This window comes from Tenrec ecaudatus, chromosome X (genome assembly GCF_050624435.1).
Source record: "Tenrec ecaudatus isolate mTenEca1 chromosome X, mTenEca1.hap1, whole genome shotgun sequence".
In the NCBI taxonomy this organism is placed as follows: Eukaryota; Metazoa; Chordata; class Mammalia; order Afrosoricida; family Tenrecidae; genus Tenrec; species Tenrec ecaudatus.
Genome location: NC_134548.1, coordinates 89,481,547 through 89,498,584, shown reverse-complemented (window position 1 = coordinate 89,498,584; position 17,038 = coordinate 89,481,547). Strand labels below are relative to the sequence as shown.

General features: G+C 36.9%; 1 protein-coding gene across 1 annotated transcript in view; it reads left to right on the top strand.

The window, feature by feature from the left end:
• Positions 1-17,038, top strand: part of RPS6KA6 (ribosomal protein S6 kinase A6) — a 263,852-nt gene that overhangs the window by 192,185 nt on the left and 54,629 nt on the right. The window contains exons 14-18 of the mRNA XM_075538267.1: positions 825-955; positions 3,015-3,137; positions 3,638-3,727; positions 9,438-9,596; positions 13,432-13,593. Of these exons, the coding sequence (XP_075394382.1) occupies positions 825-955; positions 3,015-3,137; positions 3,638-3,727; positions 9,438-9,596; positions 13,432-13,593 (665 nt within the window). The remainder of the gene's footprint in view (positions 1-824; positions 956-3,014; positions 3,138-3,637; positions 3,728-9,437; positions 9,597-13,431; positions 13,594-17,038) is intronic.

Sequence of the window (17,038 nt, the reverse complement as noted above, 5' to 3'; positions counted from 1 at the left end):
TACCTTTCAGGTAGCAGCTTTTAATGGGCATAGTTTTGATGATAGCAAGCACTAAGGCAAGAGGTGGCAGTTTTATTTCCCTTTTAATAGGGCTCTTGACATGCTAATGCTTTAGAGGGTAGGAGGTTTTATGAGATATATGAAGGAGGTATAAAATATCATGGGAAAATGGAATTAAAATATAATAGAATCATTTCACAAACTCATATCCTTCTGACTGTTAATATCTTAATTTTTAACAGATTTTCAGATGTGATGCATATATGTATAAATTATAGGATATGATGGAACCATCAGAAGACATTATTTAAATAAATATAAATAAATAATTTATTAAACAGGATTATAGTATGAACTTACCTTCATGTCATTTCTAGAAGGATTAAAATTGTATGGAATTATCTCTAGATGCTGTAATAGAGACATTTCACTTTACTCTTCCATCATCTGTTTTCCACCATGTAATTTCATTTCATTTCCCCCCTATTTTTATTCACTTTCTGGTATGAGAAATTGGAATTACAATATATAATGTAATTCACTTTACTTGTAGTGGCATTTGTTCCTTGCATTCATTCAACAAATATTGAATGCCTAATCTTTACTAAGGAATAAGGATTCAGCAGTGTACAGAATAGGTAAAATTTTCTAGACAAAGGAAGTGTCCACAGTAGCAAGGGAAAAACAAATAATATACCACTAATCAGATATATATTGTGCTAGATGGTGGCATTTCATCGTTTCCTTGCTATTGAAAGAAATTCTGACATTTTACACATTAAAATTCTATGTAATTCTAAAAATTACAATTATTTGAACCTTAGATTCTCCTGGATTGCCAGCCAGTGCTAATGCTCATCAGCTCTTCAAAGGATTCAGCTTTGTTGCAGCTTCCATAGAAGAAGAATATAAAATAACTCCCACTACAAGTACAAATGTACTACCAAGTGTTCAGGTAAAATCACTTACCCAGACTACTTAGTTTTGGGATCCATCAGTTTGGAGATAATTTTGTCTCTGATTAAAAATTTAACTTCAACACTAAATTGTTTATAATGATTAAACAAGATTTTTAACTTCATAGCTTAGCCCTGGGTAGAATTATAAATTAAATGTGACTGTGATTTGTAAATAAAGTAGTAATAATTACATATTTTTATGTTCTTTGGGCATGAAAATGTAATTATGATGAATAAACCAACTGTTTTATAGCATTCCTTTTAGGATTCAGAGAGCATAGAATTTAGGTATGTGTGTGTGTGTGTGTGTGTAGCTAATCCTAAATTTTAGACTCTATGAGCATCTAAAAAACTAAACCAAACTCACTCCCATAGTCAGTTCTGACTCATAATGATCCTTTAGGGCAGGGTAGAATTTCCCCTGTAGGTTTCCAAGATTATAGCTCTTTACAGGGGTAGAAAGCCCCATGTTTCTTCTATAAACATTTTAAGATTTATAATGAGCATACATGAGAGATGAAAACTAATGGAAAATATCTCATTCTTCTTAATATTTCACTTACCCACCCCCAAAAAACTTGAAAAGCTGTTATTATTGAAGAATTTGGAGGAAGAGTTTCATATTACAATAAAATGATAAAGTTGAATGTTGTAAATAAATGCCATGGAGCAGTGTGCCACCAATTGGGGTATGGAGGGTTGGGACCCCTTTAGAAGGGCCAGACTGGGTGGGTGGACAGCTATGCCCAGTGGAAACAGAAGGACAAGTGCTACGTGGAGGGCTCGTGTGGGAGAAGGGTGACATTAGACATAACACGGGAGGGTGGGGGTTGGGAGCCATTCCTGTCTCTAAGATTCAAACAACTCAAATGCATTGAACAGCATAACACACAACCAACAGGTGAACTTTGGGCCAGGAACTGCAGCCCTGGGTGCGTGGCCTAAGTATGGGGCAGTGACAAGCCAGACCTGGAACCTGTTTCCAGAAATCTACCTATTCAGGCACGAGCACAACCTGAATGAGATAAAGTAAGAAAACCACAGGGACACAGCTTCCACACCAGCTTGCAGGAAGATGCCCCAGAGAGAAAAGTTCACCGTGTGGTAATAAGTGGTCAAGCACCCTTGTCCAGGCTGTGGCTGCACTGCTCAGGTCCTGCTGCTGGCCAAGTAGAAGAACTGCTGGAAGTGGGGTTGGCACTCACTGTCTGTGCACTCCATACTGTCGTCTTCATCTGACAGTGTGATGGTGATCATTTAGGCCGTGAACTCCTCAACTTGATACCGGGTGTCTATCTCTAACGTGTCCTGGGACTTAAAGAAGCAGTGGTGTCTGATCTTGGTGTCCTCAGCGACCCCACCCACTGAGCTTCTGCTTGGGGTCCTTCTTGAGCAGCCCCAAGAGCATGGGAGGAGAATGCTCCTCCAAGAGGATGAGCTCAAAGAGCTTCTTTGGTCCTGGTTGCAGAAGGGCAAGCAGCTGCACACCATCTCATACATGACCACGCCCAGCCCCTCACCAGTCCCACGGCATGCCCATAGTTGTCATCTTCCAACCAGGGGGCCTGGTACTCTGGTGTGCCACAGAAGGTCTTCACAGTGGCTCTGTCCTTGATGCCTTCCTTGCACAGCCTGTGATCCTCATGTGCCCATCCATGACAAGCATGAGGTTCTTCTCCAGCTTGAGGTCACTGTAGACCACATTCTTCTCTGAGTTCAGGTGGTCCAGGGCTGAGACAATCTCCGAGTCATAGAAGTGGCCCAGTTGCGTTAGTCTGGGTTGACTAGAGAAACAAATTCATAGACACTTATATTATGTAAGCCATCATTCTGTTCCACCTCCTTGGGCATGGTGTCCTCACCTGGCTGTTGTCCTCAACTGCTGTCCAAAACCTCGGGCCTGCGTCTAGCGCCAGGGAGCCAGGCAGAGCCAGGCCTTAGCTCCTGGAGCCTGCTGCTCTGCATTCGTGGCCCGGGGCGGGGCCTGTCTGGGCTAGAGGCTGTGGGAGCAGCCTCTAGCAGCTTGGTCCTCAGCACTTTATTTTTTAAAAATAGGTAAATGGAAGTGTTGCACAATTTGGTGAAGTATATGAAGTGAAAGAAGATATTGGCATTGGCTCCTATTCTGTTTGCAAGCGATGCATACATACAGCTAACAACATGGAATATGCCGTGAAGGTACTTTCTGGGTCTTTCTTCTTGTGTCTTTCATATATGTAATTGAAATTATAGGTGAACTGAAATGCATTTTCAACAGGACATGTCAAAACAGAAGATATATAAAATGTTGAGAAAGAACTATCAGGCTTAATATTTTCCTATTGAATTTATTTTCAAAGCATTAATATGGATAGTGTATTTGGTGAGTGCTTTGCTCTAGAAGTTTTTATTTCAATATAGTATTTAAGATTGATTAATTTGGATAATTATATTTATATTCATGTTGTCATTATGGGTGGTTTTCATTATGGGTGGTTCAAGTTAAGTGAAATATAGTGATAAAATGCTGTTTTTCCATTTTCTGTTAATATTATTTACAGAAAAATTTAAATGTTAAAATTCTTTGAAACATCATTTGTTTAGTCTTAAATATTATTTTTAAATATGCGTTTAGCCAAATGGAAAATACTTCATTTTTAGAAAAGGTAAATAAGTTGTTTTCTTTTATTTTTACTTAGATCATTGATAAAAGTAAGAGAGACCCCTCAGAAGAAATTGAAATTTTGATGCGCTATGGACAACACCCCAACATTATCACTTTAAAGGATGTAGGTATTTTAAAATCTAGATATTAACTAGCTAAATTAATTAAGTTATTACCTGGCACTTTATTTTGCAGATTTAAAATTTTTTATATCTGTAGTATATTTAGTTCCATGCCACAAAATATCAATAGTTTTAAATTTTAAGCTTCACTTCTTTTTCTCTGTGGTTCTTTATTCCTACCTTTTTTTAGAAAAATGGTACATAACTATAATGTTTAATAAATGAGAGTGTCCTCATCATTGATTGAATTTATTGACCTCCAAAATATGTCAACTTTGCAGAGCCATGATTCTCAGCAGTTTTTCAGTTGTTTAAAAATATAATTGTCTCCTATGATGTGATCTGATGTGGCCCGTCAGTGAGTGGTAAGGAGGTTCAGGTAGGATGCAACAGCCTTAATCCGGTCATAACCCTCATCTCCTGTAAGAGGAATTTCCCTGGAGTGTGGCCTGCCTTACCTTTTGCCTTGAAAGACATAAAAGGAGAGAGAATCAAAAGGAGGGGGATTTCATTACCATGCACCAAGAAGAGCAAGGAGCAGAGCAGTATGAAGAGCCTAGGCTCAGAGTAAGAATCGTATCAAGACACATGGAGCTTTGCAGGGAACACTGGGGTCGCAAATGTTTAAAGAAGACAAGAACTTTCCCCTGTGACCACAATGCTCAGCAAACAACACTCAACACAGCACACACACAACATAACACAACGGTCAAAAGACACACAAAAGAAACAGCGAGTCTTCCACTGACACTGATGCCTCAGTTTGAACTTCTATCCTCCTAAACTGTGAGAGAATAAATCTCTGTTTGTTATAGCCATTTATTAATGGTATTTCTGTCATATGGGTCTAGAGAGCTAGGACAGTTTTGAATAATACATTTTAGCTGTATAACCAGTAACATTATAATTAACACCATTTATTTTGTCATTCTGTTAATATAGAATATACAAGAGATTAGGAATTTGCCAAATTCTGGAAGATTTTACTTGACTGTACAGCAATTAGGATGTCTGGTGGCATAGGGGTTACGCATTGGGCTGCTAGCCAAAGGGCAAAAGTTCAAAACCATGAGTCACTCCACAAGAGAAAGATGAGGCATTAAAATCCCATAACAATTACAGTCTTGGAAACCCCCAAGGGTTACCATACCCTACAGGATAGCTATGAGTCGGCAATGACTCGAAGATTATGCGTTTGATGTTTTGCGTACAGCAATTCAGCAAGAGTATTATGGGTGTTTTGATAGGACATAGTATTAATCTTTAAATTTGTGTGAGGACATCAAGACATCATTCATGAAAAAGCCAAAGGTCAGGGAGAAAATGAGCACCTCCCAGCTTGATCTGTCAACACTATGCCCAAGTGTCCCACTTTGTCTTGTTCAGTGCGAGTGACTGGCTCCACAGCAAATGTCTAAGTAATGAAGAAAACTTGAAATTATCCAAATGGCCATGGGCACAATTATAAAGATTGATCTGGTTCGAGGAATGGTTATGAATTTGACCTCAAAGTGTAAAAAGAGGAACCAATTATGAAGCCCCTTGTCTATAACAATCTGGATTTAAATGTCCCATACTTTGCGGATGTTGTGAACACAACAGAAAATGTAGCTGTGTATATCTGGGAAAACCTCCAGAAATTTCTTCCTGTAGGAGTGTGTTATAAAGTAAAACTGGATGAAATTGGCAATAATATTGGGGGTTATAAAGCAGAATAGCGCTTAGGGATTAGTCTAAAAGTACAAATTAGTTTCCATTTTTGAAAATCACCTTCATCCCCTTGGGATTTTAAGATGATCACAGAATGGTGGTTACTTTACCTTGTGCTTTGAGTATCTAATATATTTAAATAAAATTTAAATATACCTTATACCAAATTTTGTAATATATCTTGAATATAGAGAGTCTTTTGTTGTTCTTAAAGTTCCTTCAAGTTGACCTTTTTTCTAAAGTTTTATTAGACACATAATTCACATATATGATTAATGACAAGTATATTTAAGAGCTATACAGTTATTACTACAATAAATTTTAGAATATTTTCTTTTAAAACAAAGGTTATTAGAAAGGCAGGAAAGAAAGAATCGAAGTGTGTCTATCAGAAGAAATTCTAAAACTTACTCTTAATCATAGAGTAGCTAAAGAAAATGGAAGAAGTGAAGTCAAAGAGTTGAATAGAAAATTTTAAAGTACAATTTTGAGAGAACAAAATAAAATATTATAATGAAATGTGCAAAGACTTAAAAAACCAGAAAGGAAGAACATGCTCAGCATATCTTAAATTGAAAAAACCCAAGAAAAGTTCAAGCCTTGAGTTGCAATATTGAAAGATGCTATGGGCAGAATATTAAACCATCCACAAAGCACCAAAACAAAATGGAAAGAATACACAAGGTCAGTGTGCCTAAAGGAACCATTTCAGGAGGTAGCATATGAGAAAGAACCAATGGTACTTAAGGAAGAAATCCAGGCTGACCTGAAAACATTAGCCATAAACAAAGCTCTAGGAAATGATGGACTACCAATTGAAATATTTCAAGCTGATAAAGTATTGGAACCATTTACTCGCTTGTTCCAGAAAATGTGGAACATAGCTACTCGGGCAACTAACTAGACGCAGTCCATATTTGTACCCATTCTAAAGAAAGGTGACCCAACAGAATGCTCAGATTAAAGATTATCATCTGCAAGTAAGATTTGCTGACGATCATCCAACAATGGTTGCAGAAGCACATTGACATAAAGCTGCCAGATGTTCAGGCTGGAATCAGAAGAGTGTGAAACAAGGAAGGTCACTGCTGATATCAAATGGATCTTGGCTGAAAGCAGGGAATACCAGAAAGATGTTTATGTTTTATTAAAGAAGAAAAGGGGTCTATGTGTACTATAGCAAACTATGGATAAACTTGAGAAGAAGGGGAATCCCAAAACACCTTATTGTGCTCACGAAGTACTTATACATGGATCAAGAGGCAGTTGTGCAAATACAACAAGGAAGTAGTGCATGGTTTAAAATCAGGATAGGTTTGTGAAAGGGCTGTATCCTCTCACCATACTTATTGATTCTGTATGCTGAGGAAATCATCAGAGAAGGTGGATCATATAATGAATGCAACATCAGGATTGGAGAAAGGCTTATTAACAACCTGTGGTATACAGATAACACAACCTTGCTTGTAGAAAGTGAGGAGGACTAGAAGCACATGCTGAGGAAATTCTAGGATTGTAGCTTTCAGTATAGATTACTACTCCATGTAAAGAAAATGAAAATCCTCACAACTGGTCTAATAGTTAAGATCATGATAAATGGAGAAAAGATTAAAATTGTCAAGGATTTTGTCTTGCTTGTATCCACAAACAATGCTCACAGAAACATCGGTCAAGGGGTTCAAAGATGGGTAAATCTGCTGCATAAGATTTCTTTAGAGTATTGAAAATCAGACAGGTTACTTTGAGGATTAAGATGTGCCTGACCCATGCCATGATATTTTCAGTTAATTCATATGCATGTGAAAGTTGGACATGTGAATGAAGAAGACGGAAGAAGAACTGATGTGTTTGTAGTGCTGATGAAGAATATTGAAAGTATTGTAGACTGATAAGTGATTGGGACAGGGAGTGTATGGGTGTGCTTTGTACAATTGATGTATGTATATGTATGGATTGTGGTAAGAGTTGTTGGAGTCCCTAATAAAATGTAAAAGAAGAAAAAAAAAAAAGAAAATGATTAGGGCAAAATATGTACAGATGTGCTTTATACAATTGATGTATGTCTATGTATGGATTGTGATAAGTGTTGTATGAGCCCCTAATAAAATGTTAAAAAAAAAAAAAAAAAGAACAAACAAATCTATCTTTCAAAAAGTATAGAAAGCTTCTTAAAGGCAAGGATGGCCAGAGTTCATCTTGGGTACTTTGGACATATAGTCAGGAGAGAGCAGTTGCTGGAGAAAGTTATCATGCTTGGTAAAGTATAGGGGCTTCAAAAAGGTGGAATGCACTCCGTATGGATTGACAAAGTAGCTGCAACAGTAGGTTCAAGTTTAAGAACAATTGTGAGGGTGGTACAGGACAGGGCAGTGTTGTGTTCTGTTGTACATACGGTTGCTATGGGTAGGCACCGATTGGATAACACCTAAGAACAACATAAATTAATTTTACTAAATGTTACTGAATTGAGTATTGTCTTTGAATATTAGAAAATATTAATTTCCCATTAGAGAAAATAAACAGAACTAATAGTGATTTCTGTGATTAATTTGTTTCAGTTAAAATTAGGTACTTTTAAATATATGTATAATACATACAACTACTTCTCTTCCCTACTAAGTGCTAACCTCTTCATAGTAGTATGTATATTATTTTTATATTAATATACTCTTGAGTACACTTATAACCATAAAGAAGTTTAAGCTTAGTAGGGAAGAGAAGTATCTGTGTATATGAGATAAATATCATTGATAGACACCAATCCAGAAATTAACACCACTGCAATTAAATTGATTCTGACTCATAGTGAAGCCTTAGAATTGAGTAGAACTACTCCATAGGGTTTCCAAGACTGTCAGTCCTTACGAAAGCATATTGCTGTATGTATATCCTGTTGAGCTCCTGGTGGGTTTATGCTTTTGTTTAGCACCAAGGTTACTAGACCATCAGTGTTCCTTTGAAAGGTACAAAGTTCTAATTATATATATATATACACACACACACATATATATTGATGAGTTGTATCCTACATCAAAAGTTAGTAAAATTATTTAGTGTGTTGTCTGAATTAGTGCACTCTATTGTAACTCTGGGTTCTGTTATCCATTGCAATGCATACACAGAACTCACAGACACAAATCATGAATAAAGGGTTTATTAAGAAAGTTAACAAGTTGTTATCAGGACATCATATAAAGTTCTGTCAATTGTGCTATTAAATGCCCAAAGGGCATACACTACTTTTCTATAACTCTCAATCTGAAGGCATTTAAACTTAAGCTCTGTGGGTCAGCAAACCCAACTCCAAGAATTAAGCTCCCAGAGGCACCTCACTCCAGTAAGCTAATCCTGAAGGCACTCGGCTCCACTTCCATGGGTCAGCAAGTTCAACTTCCCCAATTAAGTTCCCAGAGGTACCCCACTCTGCATGTCAGCCTCCTGCACAAAAGCACTCATCTTTACTCAGTCTATGGATTGGGAAGTCGGACACTGGTTGCTATGCACTGCTACAGCTTCTGTTGCTGTTTTTCTGCTGTTCTTCTACATACAGGAGCTTCCTGTATAGGGATATCAGGTCCAGAGGATGCACTCTACTCCTGGCTCTTGTTAGTAATGATTTCCTGCCCCCTGCTTCTCATTTTATACACAGTAGAATAGAAATGATACTTAGGGAATTTGTTTGTAATTACAGGTTAATCCTATTAGCATCTTTCCCTTACCTTCTTACAAGGTCCATGCAAAGAAAGGTTGTTTGGTGGGAGTTAGAGACTTCGACTAGAAGACTCATCCTAAATAATCTACTACTCCTTCTATATGTTTAACCTGGTTTCAAAGGCCTGTGTAGGAGGTTGTTTAGCTAATCCAGTCTTCAGTAAAGTGTATTCTACATTAACAGTAAAGGATTTATTTTTTTACACTAAAGGTTAATTAAGAAAGCATAGTAAGTATAATATAAGCATATTAGAATTGTAAATAGTAACATTGAAATATGTTTTCTTTTAGGTCTATGATGATGGCAGATATGCTTACCTTGTTACGGATTTGATGAAAGGAGGAGAGCTACTTGACCGTATTATCAAACAAAAATGCTTCTCAGAACGGGAGGCTAGTGATGTACTGTATGTAATAACTAAAGCTGTTGACTATCTTCATTGTCAAGGAGTAAGTTGTAGTTATATTCTTCCCTAAACTTGACTTTGAACTTAATAAACATAATCAAACATAAAAGTGAAACCTAGAATTATACATGGGCACACCATGAGTATCATTCAAATTGCACTCTCCTTACCATTTACAGCTTTGGCAGTAATGACTATATCTTGGCCCTTGCTTACCTGCTTCCCAAATATAGTATGATGTTTGAATTCAAAACATAAAAAGTATTAATATAATCTGTGTGGGAGAGGGTAGGCTTGTTATTTCCACCCTGTCTCTTCATAAAGAAGGTTAATTATTTGAGTTATATAAAAGTCTGTTTATATGTATCAATGAAAGGACAAAATGGCAAATAATTTTAGAGTTCTTAACAGTTACAATAGTTGATTTTATACCCACCTAATAAAAAAATATACACATAAGAATTAGTATAATAAAAAATTCTAAAAGGAGCCTTCTTGTAATTAAAAAAAGAACAACAGACATCTACACTGTCCTGTACAAAGTGCCTGAGACAGGATCAGGAAGAGAATCTGACTGTGCTGAATTAGTACCAGAGCTTGAGGAACAGGATTTCATGCAGGCAACCACTTAAGTCCAGCTGGTGGCAGCAGCTGAAATCCATGAGGAATCAGTGAGTGAAGCAAAACAGTTGGAGTGAAAAGAAGGCAACCAAGGCTATATCCAAACTGGGTCTTCGACAAGTCACAGGGTTTACTAGAATCACTATCCAGAAATCCAGATATCCACAAGAGCCCCAATTCAGATACCTACATAGTTTTTGGGGAAAGCAAGATTGAGGATTTTTCTCAGTACACACTACTAGCAGCTGCTGAGAAATTCAAAGAAAGGTGAAGTTGGCTAGAGCCTTCAAGAAAACAAACTCCAACTGTAAAAAAAGGAGAGTCAAGAGGAAGAGGTTGATGAATCGGGTGTGGATTGGTGTCATAAACAAAGATATACAGTATAAAGAGCAAAGGCAGTCCAAGCCCTGCCTTAGGATATTGTAATGCCATTATAGCATTAACAATGTAACCATCTGAAAACAAAGACCTTTTTCTCTGGTTTTTCAAAAGAGTAACTGTAATTTGTTTGAAATTTGTACTGTTTCTGTCATTAATAAAGTCATTGCTTCTTGTTGGATGGATGCTTGGGTGCTTGGTCTCTTCCCATGCAAAGAACATATAGGTTCCATAGGCAAGAACACAGATTTATTGCCCATCAGACCTCAGCTTCAGTTGAAAAAAATTATTGCATACATGCCTCTCTTAAAACTTGAGCCTTTTTCATCTCTTGTGAGAAGTTACTGATCTAAGCAATCTATTATGTCCTTGTCTTCAAATACATAATATTACTGTAAAATTACTCATTTCCAGTTTCTGCTCCACATAATTAACTCTAGCAAATCCTGATTCTTTTTTATTTAACTATCAGCCCCCCCCTCGGAACTAGATCCTTTCTGAATACATATTGAGGCTCATCGGGCCTCTGAAAAGCAGTTCATTCACATTGCTTATGTCTTGACCTGTGAGGGTTTGGTGCAGTGTCTGAGAAGATAATGTCTCTGTAGGAAAGAAGAGTACACATGAACAAAGCTACTTCATCAACGGGAGGATTTTGTTTACTGTATAAATTGCAGGTGCTCTGCTCTTGGCAACGTACTGTATATGTACAGCAGAGTATGAAGACATTAAGACATCAACCTAATCAGGCAACAGCTTGTTGAAAGATGACTATTTGCCAAAGTAAAGAATATAAAATGAGATGAGATCCTTTCCTAAACATGGGTTTTGTTTGTTTCGCTTTGTTACCTATGCGTGAGAGGAGTAAAGTTTCTAAAGTTAAAAAAATCCCACTTAATTGTATATATGGTATAATAGATTATATTTTCAATATTTTGAAATATAAATTGTTATATAATACAATCAGAATGATTTTATTGTACTTTAATTCATTGACCCTCATTATCAGCTCTCTCACCTAAAAGACAAGACTTTCTTAGAATCGAACTTACAAGTTGTTACATCATTTAAACAAATGGATGCTAAGCATTCAGTGAGTAGTTGAACATGTCAGTCATGTAAAGCTTTTACAGACTGAAAGATGAGTAAAACTTTTTCCTCAACATAAAATACCTCTCAGTGTAGCAAACTGCTGATTGAAAGTAATACAGTATTAAATGCAGAAGACAGTAATTATAGGAAAATTATAACATAGAGCAAACCATATTGTTATTTTTATTTAGCTATTTTATATTTTTTGTTTCTCTGCTAGAACTTATTCTTACCATGATTTTTATGCAGGGAAGACATGTTTTATTTTAAGGATAGTTAAGACAGCCACTTTAAAATCCTTGATTATTATGAATCATAACATGTGATTCATTTCTGAGTTGGACTTGGTTTTCTTTTTCCATGAGACTATATTTGGTTCGTTGTAAGTCAGATATTTTATATTGTATTGTGCACATTATGAATATTAAGTTGTGAAGATTTTTTAATGTTCTTTTACTCTAGTATGTATTGTTATTTCCTTTGTTTTCCTGGATTATTTTCTGGGCTCGGTGTAAGCGACAAACTCTGTTTCTTGAGCAGGAGTTCTAGTCTCTGTTTATTCTATTTATGTTTATACAAGCTGCTTTGAACCTCCTGCACATCCATAGTGTAGTAATCAGTGCCAGTACTTTTCTAGTCCTTCAAGCCAGAAAGAGCGTTTTTGGTTTTGTTACTTTCTGCATATGTCCTCCCGCTGAAATATGTCATTGGAATTATATTTAACCCCAAGCTAGAAGTTTTAACTATGGGCACTTAACCCTATTGTTTTCTGTCTCCATTCATACAAAATATATTCTCCTCACCAGAATCTGTCCACTTCTGACTCTGTTCTCTCTTTACTACCTTCAGAAAGTTGCATTTTTCAGTTGTCCAGTTTTTATGGTTATTTACTGTTAGGGATAACAGCTTGTGTATAGTGTATCATATCCAGCCCAAAAACCAAACTCACTGCCATCAAGTTGAAACTGACTTACAGCAACCCAATAGGATGGGGTAGAACTGCCCTTGTGAGCCTCTAAAACTATATCTGTTTAGAGGACTTAAGAGCTTTATCATATCCAGAAGTGGAATTGAAATGTGGATTTTGATATTTTGAGATGGGAAGTAGTTAACAAACAGGTGACATGTAGAAACTGGAGTATATACCTTATAGAGATAGTTTTCTGCATATACAAAGTATCAATCCCAGATTTTCCTTCCCCTAGAACAGTGGTTCTCAACCTTCCTAATACAACCTTCCTAATACTGTGACCCTTTAATCCAGTTCCTCATGTTTTGATGACCCCCAACCATAAAATTATTTTCGTTGCTACTTCATAACTGTAATTTTGCTAGTTATGAATCTTAATGTAAACATCTCATATGCAGGATGTATTTTCATTGTTACAAATTAAACATAATTAAAGTGCAGTGATTAATCATAAAAACAATATGTAATTATATATTGTGAAATATTTATTTCTAATGACAAATAAATGAAATTTTGTCTTGAAGCATGGTGCAGCATGGGTAACAGTCTTCACACCGGGTATTTGTATATGGGCATAGCTGCATGTGGACAGACCCGCCTGGAGACGGATAGAGGAGTGGTGTCTCGGTTCCTAAGACCATCAGAAAGATGTTTTCTGATGGTCTTAGGTGACCCCACTGAAAGGGTCATTGGACCCCCAAAGGGGCCGTGACTCACAGGTTGAGAGCTGCTACCCTAGAAGTATTTTAAATGTTTCATTTCATAGATATTAAATTGCCTATAGAAGCCTAATGCTTTTTTCCCCTTTATTTTCAAGGTTGTTCACCGTGATCTTAAACCTAGTAATATCTTATATATGGATGAATCAGCCAGTGCAGACTCAATAAAGATCTGTGATTTTGGATTTGCAAAACAACTTCGAGGAGAAAATGGACTTCTTTTAACTCCATGTTACACTGCAAACTTTGTAGCACCTGAGGTATTCTTTACACTTTGAGTACTTGCATTTCATCCTTCTTCTTTGAATGTGTTTGGTATAATATAAGCTAGAGAGATAAAGGATGAGTTAATTTTTCTTTTCTTAACTAGAAACCGTTTTGAAAAATAATTTTGATTAGCATACACTTCACATATGTTACAATTGAAATCAGTCATATTAAGAACATTTGTGCAATCATCATGGCAATCAATTTCAGGACATTTTCTTATTATATTCGTTATTGTTAGCACCCCACTTCCCCCATCCTCTCCTGCCATAGTCCCAGGCAATTGTCAATCCAATTACTGTCTCTATAGTTCTACCTAGCCTGGATGTCAGGTACAGAATATCATGCAAAACACAAACAGAAAGCAAACAAACAAAAAAAAGGCAAGAACAATGAGTGAACAATACATAGGGAAGCCTCAATCAAAAAAAGGAGAAAATATTAAAAACTGAAACAACTTTAAAGTGGGTCAGCAATAAAACACAAAATTAACTGCCATTGAGTCCGTGTCAACTCATAGTCATCTTATAGGACAGGGTAGAACTGCCCCTGTGAGTATCCAAGAATGTAACTATATATTGGAGTAGAATGCCCTGACTTCCAAAAATCACGTGGTCTTCTGGGTAGACTAGAGAAACAAACCCAGAGACACTCATATATATGTAAGAGAGAGCTGCTTTATATCAAAGAGTAATTGTATATTAAGAAAATATCCGAGCCCAGTTCAGATCTAGTCCATAAGTCCGATACCAGCCAATATGTCCGATAGCAGTGTATAAATTCCTCTTCAGACTCACACAACACTTGCAATGATGCTGAGTGCAGGAAGATCACAGGCCAGTGGGTAGAAAGTCTTGTGGACCCAGTGGTGGTGGAAGCATCTCAGCACTGGTGTGGGTCTCCATGTAGCTCCTCCAGCTCCAAGGGCTCTGCTATCAGCATAGCTTCATATGGCTTGTCAACAGGAACGACATGCAGGGAGATGAAGCAGAGAGAGAGTGTCTGTCCAGCCTCCAGGGAGGAAGACCGGAATTCCCAGAATCCTCAGGAGAAGGCCATACTCACACAGAGGCTTCATTGAGTGTTACCTGATTGAGAGGCTAGATTCCACTCTTTGCAAGTTGACAGGAGATTGTGTTACTGCCACAGAGAAGCTGGTGGTTTTGAACTACATACCTTTCAATGAGCAGCTCATGCATAACCATGGACATACCAGGGCTCCAGATGTGTAAAAGGGACATCAAATGAGAAGATCTTTCATTTTAACCAAACTACATCTGCCATAATTAACTTTATAATGCTGATACCATTCTCTCCTTCACATTTGGATTTTATTATTTATAATTCTTGGCTCATACAAACTGAAGTACTTCTTTCATTTGGATTTAATTGGTGCCTCACTTAGATGGCTGCTTGTTTGAAGACAAGCCTGTAAGACCCCAAGTGAAATCACTTAATGATAGAGAACATTATAATCTTCCTAAAAATATGGTAATTCATTTGATATTGTTATTAATGTAACCAATGGTATACGATGTAAAGCACTGTTCAAAAAAGGAAATCACATAATTACAAGCTGGCTTCAGACAGCGTTACATGAATTGTTGACTTGTATGGATTAAAATCTAATTTTAATGGACACTATTTATATGAACAATGGAGGTTAATGATAGACAAAACTTCCTTTTTTGAATATATATATGTATTTCAGTCTGTATTGTTAGGACATAATGTAGACCTCATACCACTCAATAGTTCAGTCATATCAAGCAGTGTTGTACAATCACTATCATAATCATTTTCAAAACATTTCTTTCTTCCTTTACTCCCTACGCTCCCCATTACCTGCCCCACCCTTCTTCCCTTACCTTCCAGGAACCCTTATTTTGCTTATTGTCTCTATAGATTCTCCCAACCTTGGTTTCATATACCAAAATACATAGATATATACATAACACAGAGTCAAGAATGCTACTAAAAATAACAAAATACAACAGATAAATCCCAATTTGAAAAATATATTTATAAAATATTTTATATATGTGTGTGTATATGTATATATATTTATAACCAGATTAAGCTCAAAATGTATTAAAAGGGAGATCAAATGTAAAGGTTTTAAACATTCAAGTCAGATTTATCATTTTAACCTACTATAATAGTCTCTATAATGGTCTCTCTCAGAAAAACAGTTTATTCCCAGACCTGCATTCTGGTCAGGGAAATCACCAGAGGCTTATTCCATGTATAGATACTACAAGTGTAATTTGGGATTCCATTGTCCTCCATAACCTTTTGCAAAGCAGAATCTACAATTTAAACCCTTATACCATTCCCTCTGTCAGATTTTGACTATATAATTTACAATCTCCTTGTATCACAGATGTTAGTGTGCTTCTTCCACATGGTTTTTGTTGATATCTCACTTAGCTGGTTGCGTTTGTAAACAAACCTGTAAGACCCCAGACGCTATTCTTTCTGATAGTGGGTGTATTAATCTGGGTAAACTAGGGAAACAAATCCTCAGCAACTTGTATATAAAAGAGAGTTTTATATAAAGGGTATGTGTACATTCAGAAAGCATCGCAACCCTGTCCAGTCCAAGCCCGTAAAACTTAGACCATATGTCTGACACCGATCTACAAAGTCCTCCTCAAACTTACAAAACACACACAATGATACTAAATTCAGGAGGATCACGGGCCAGTGGGTAGAAAGTCTTTGAATATATTGGTGGTGTAAGCATCTCAACGCTGCCAGGGGTCTCCACGCGGCTTCTCCAGCACGCAGGGCTGCATCTGGGTAAGTCCATGCAGCTTCTCCTCAGGGATGTCTTGCAGAAAGTGAGCCTTGCCAGCTGAGGCAGAGAACTAGCTAAGGCAGCCACACCCTTGTCCAACTATCAGAGCAAGAGACCAGAGAACTAGAAAGGTAAGGCTCGCGTAGTCATTTTTCTTTCTGCCCTTCAATTAATCCTACATGTGTTTTTCAGCCAGGTTAGCACATAAACCTTAACTATCTCAGGGAGACACCATCTAATTCTTCACCACACTTTGCTGTAGCACTCATATCTTCCATGATTCCTTCATGGGGACTCTTATGAAGTAGGGCCATGTCATAAGTAATTAATTGAAGTTAGGATTAAGTATGAGACCAAAATCCATTCCTAGACCTCTGTTTTCTATCTGCCTTTGATTCATCTCAGAGGCATCTTTATTCTTTTATGATAAAGAATCTTATCAATCATCTCTCTGGATCATAAGATCCTTATATAATATCTTTAATAAAGCCATTGTGTTCCATCACTTTCACTATAGAAACAAATTCAGTGACATGTATGTGTAAGAAAGAGCTTTATATCAACAACTAATTATGTATCAAGTAAACATCCCAGCCCAGTCCATGTCTGTAAATCCAATACTAGTCCATAAGCTCCTT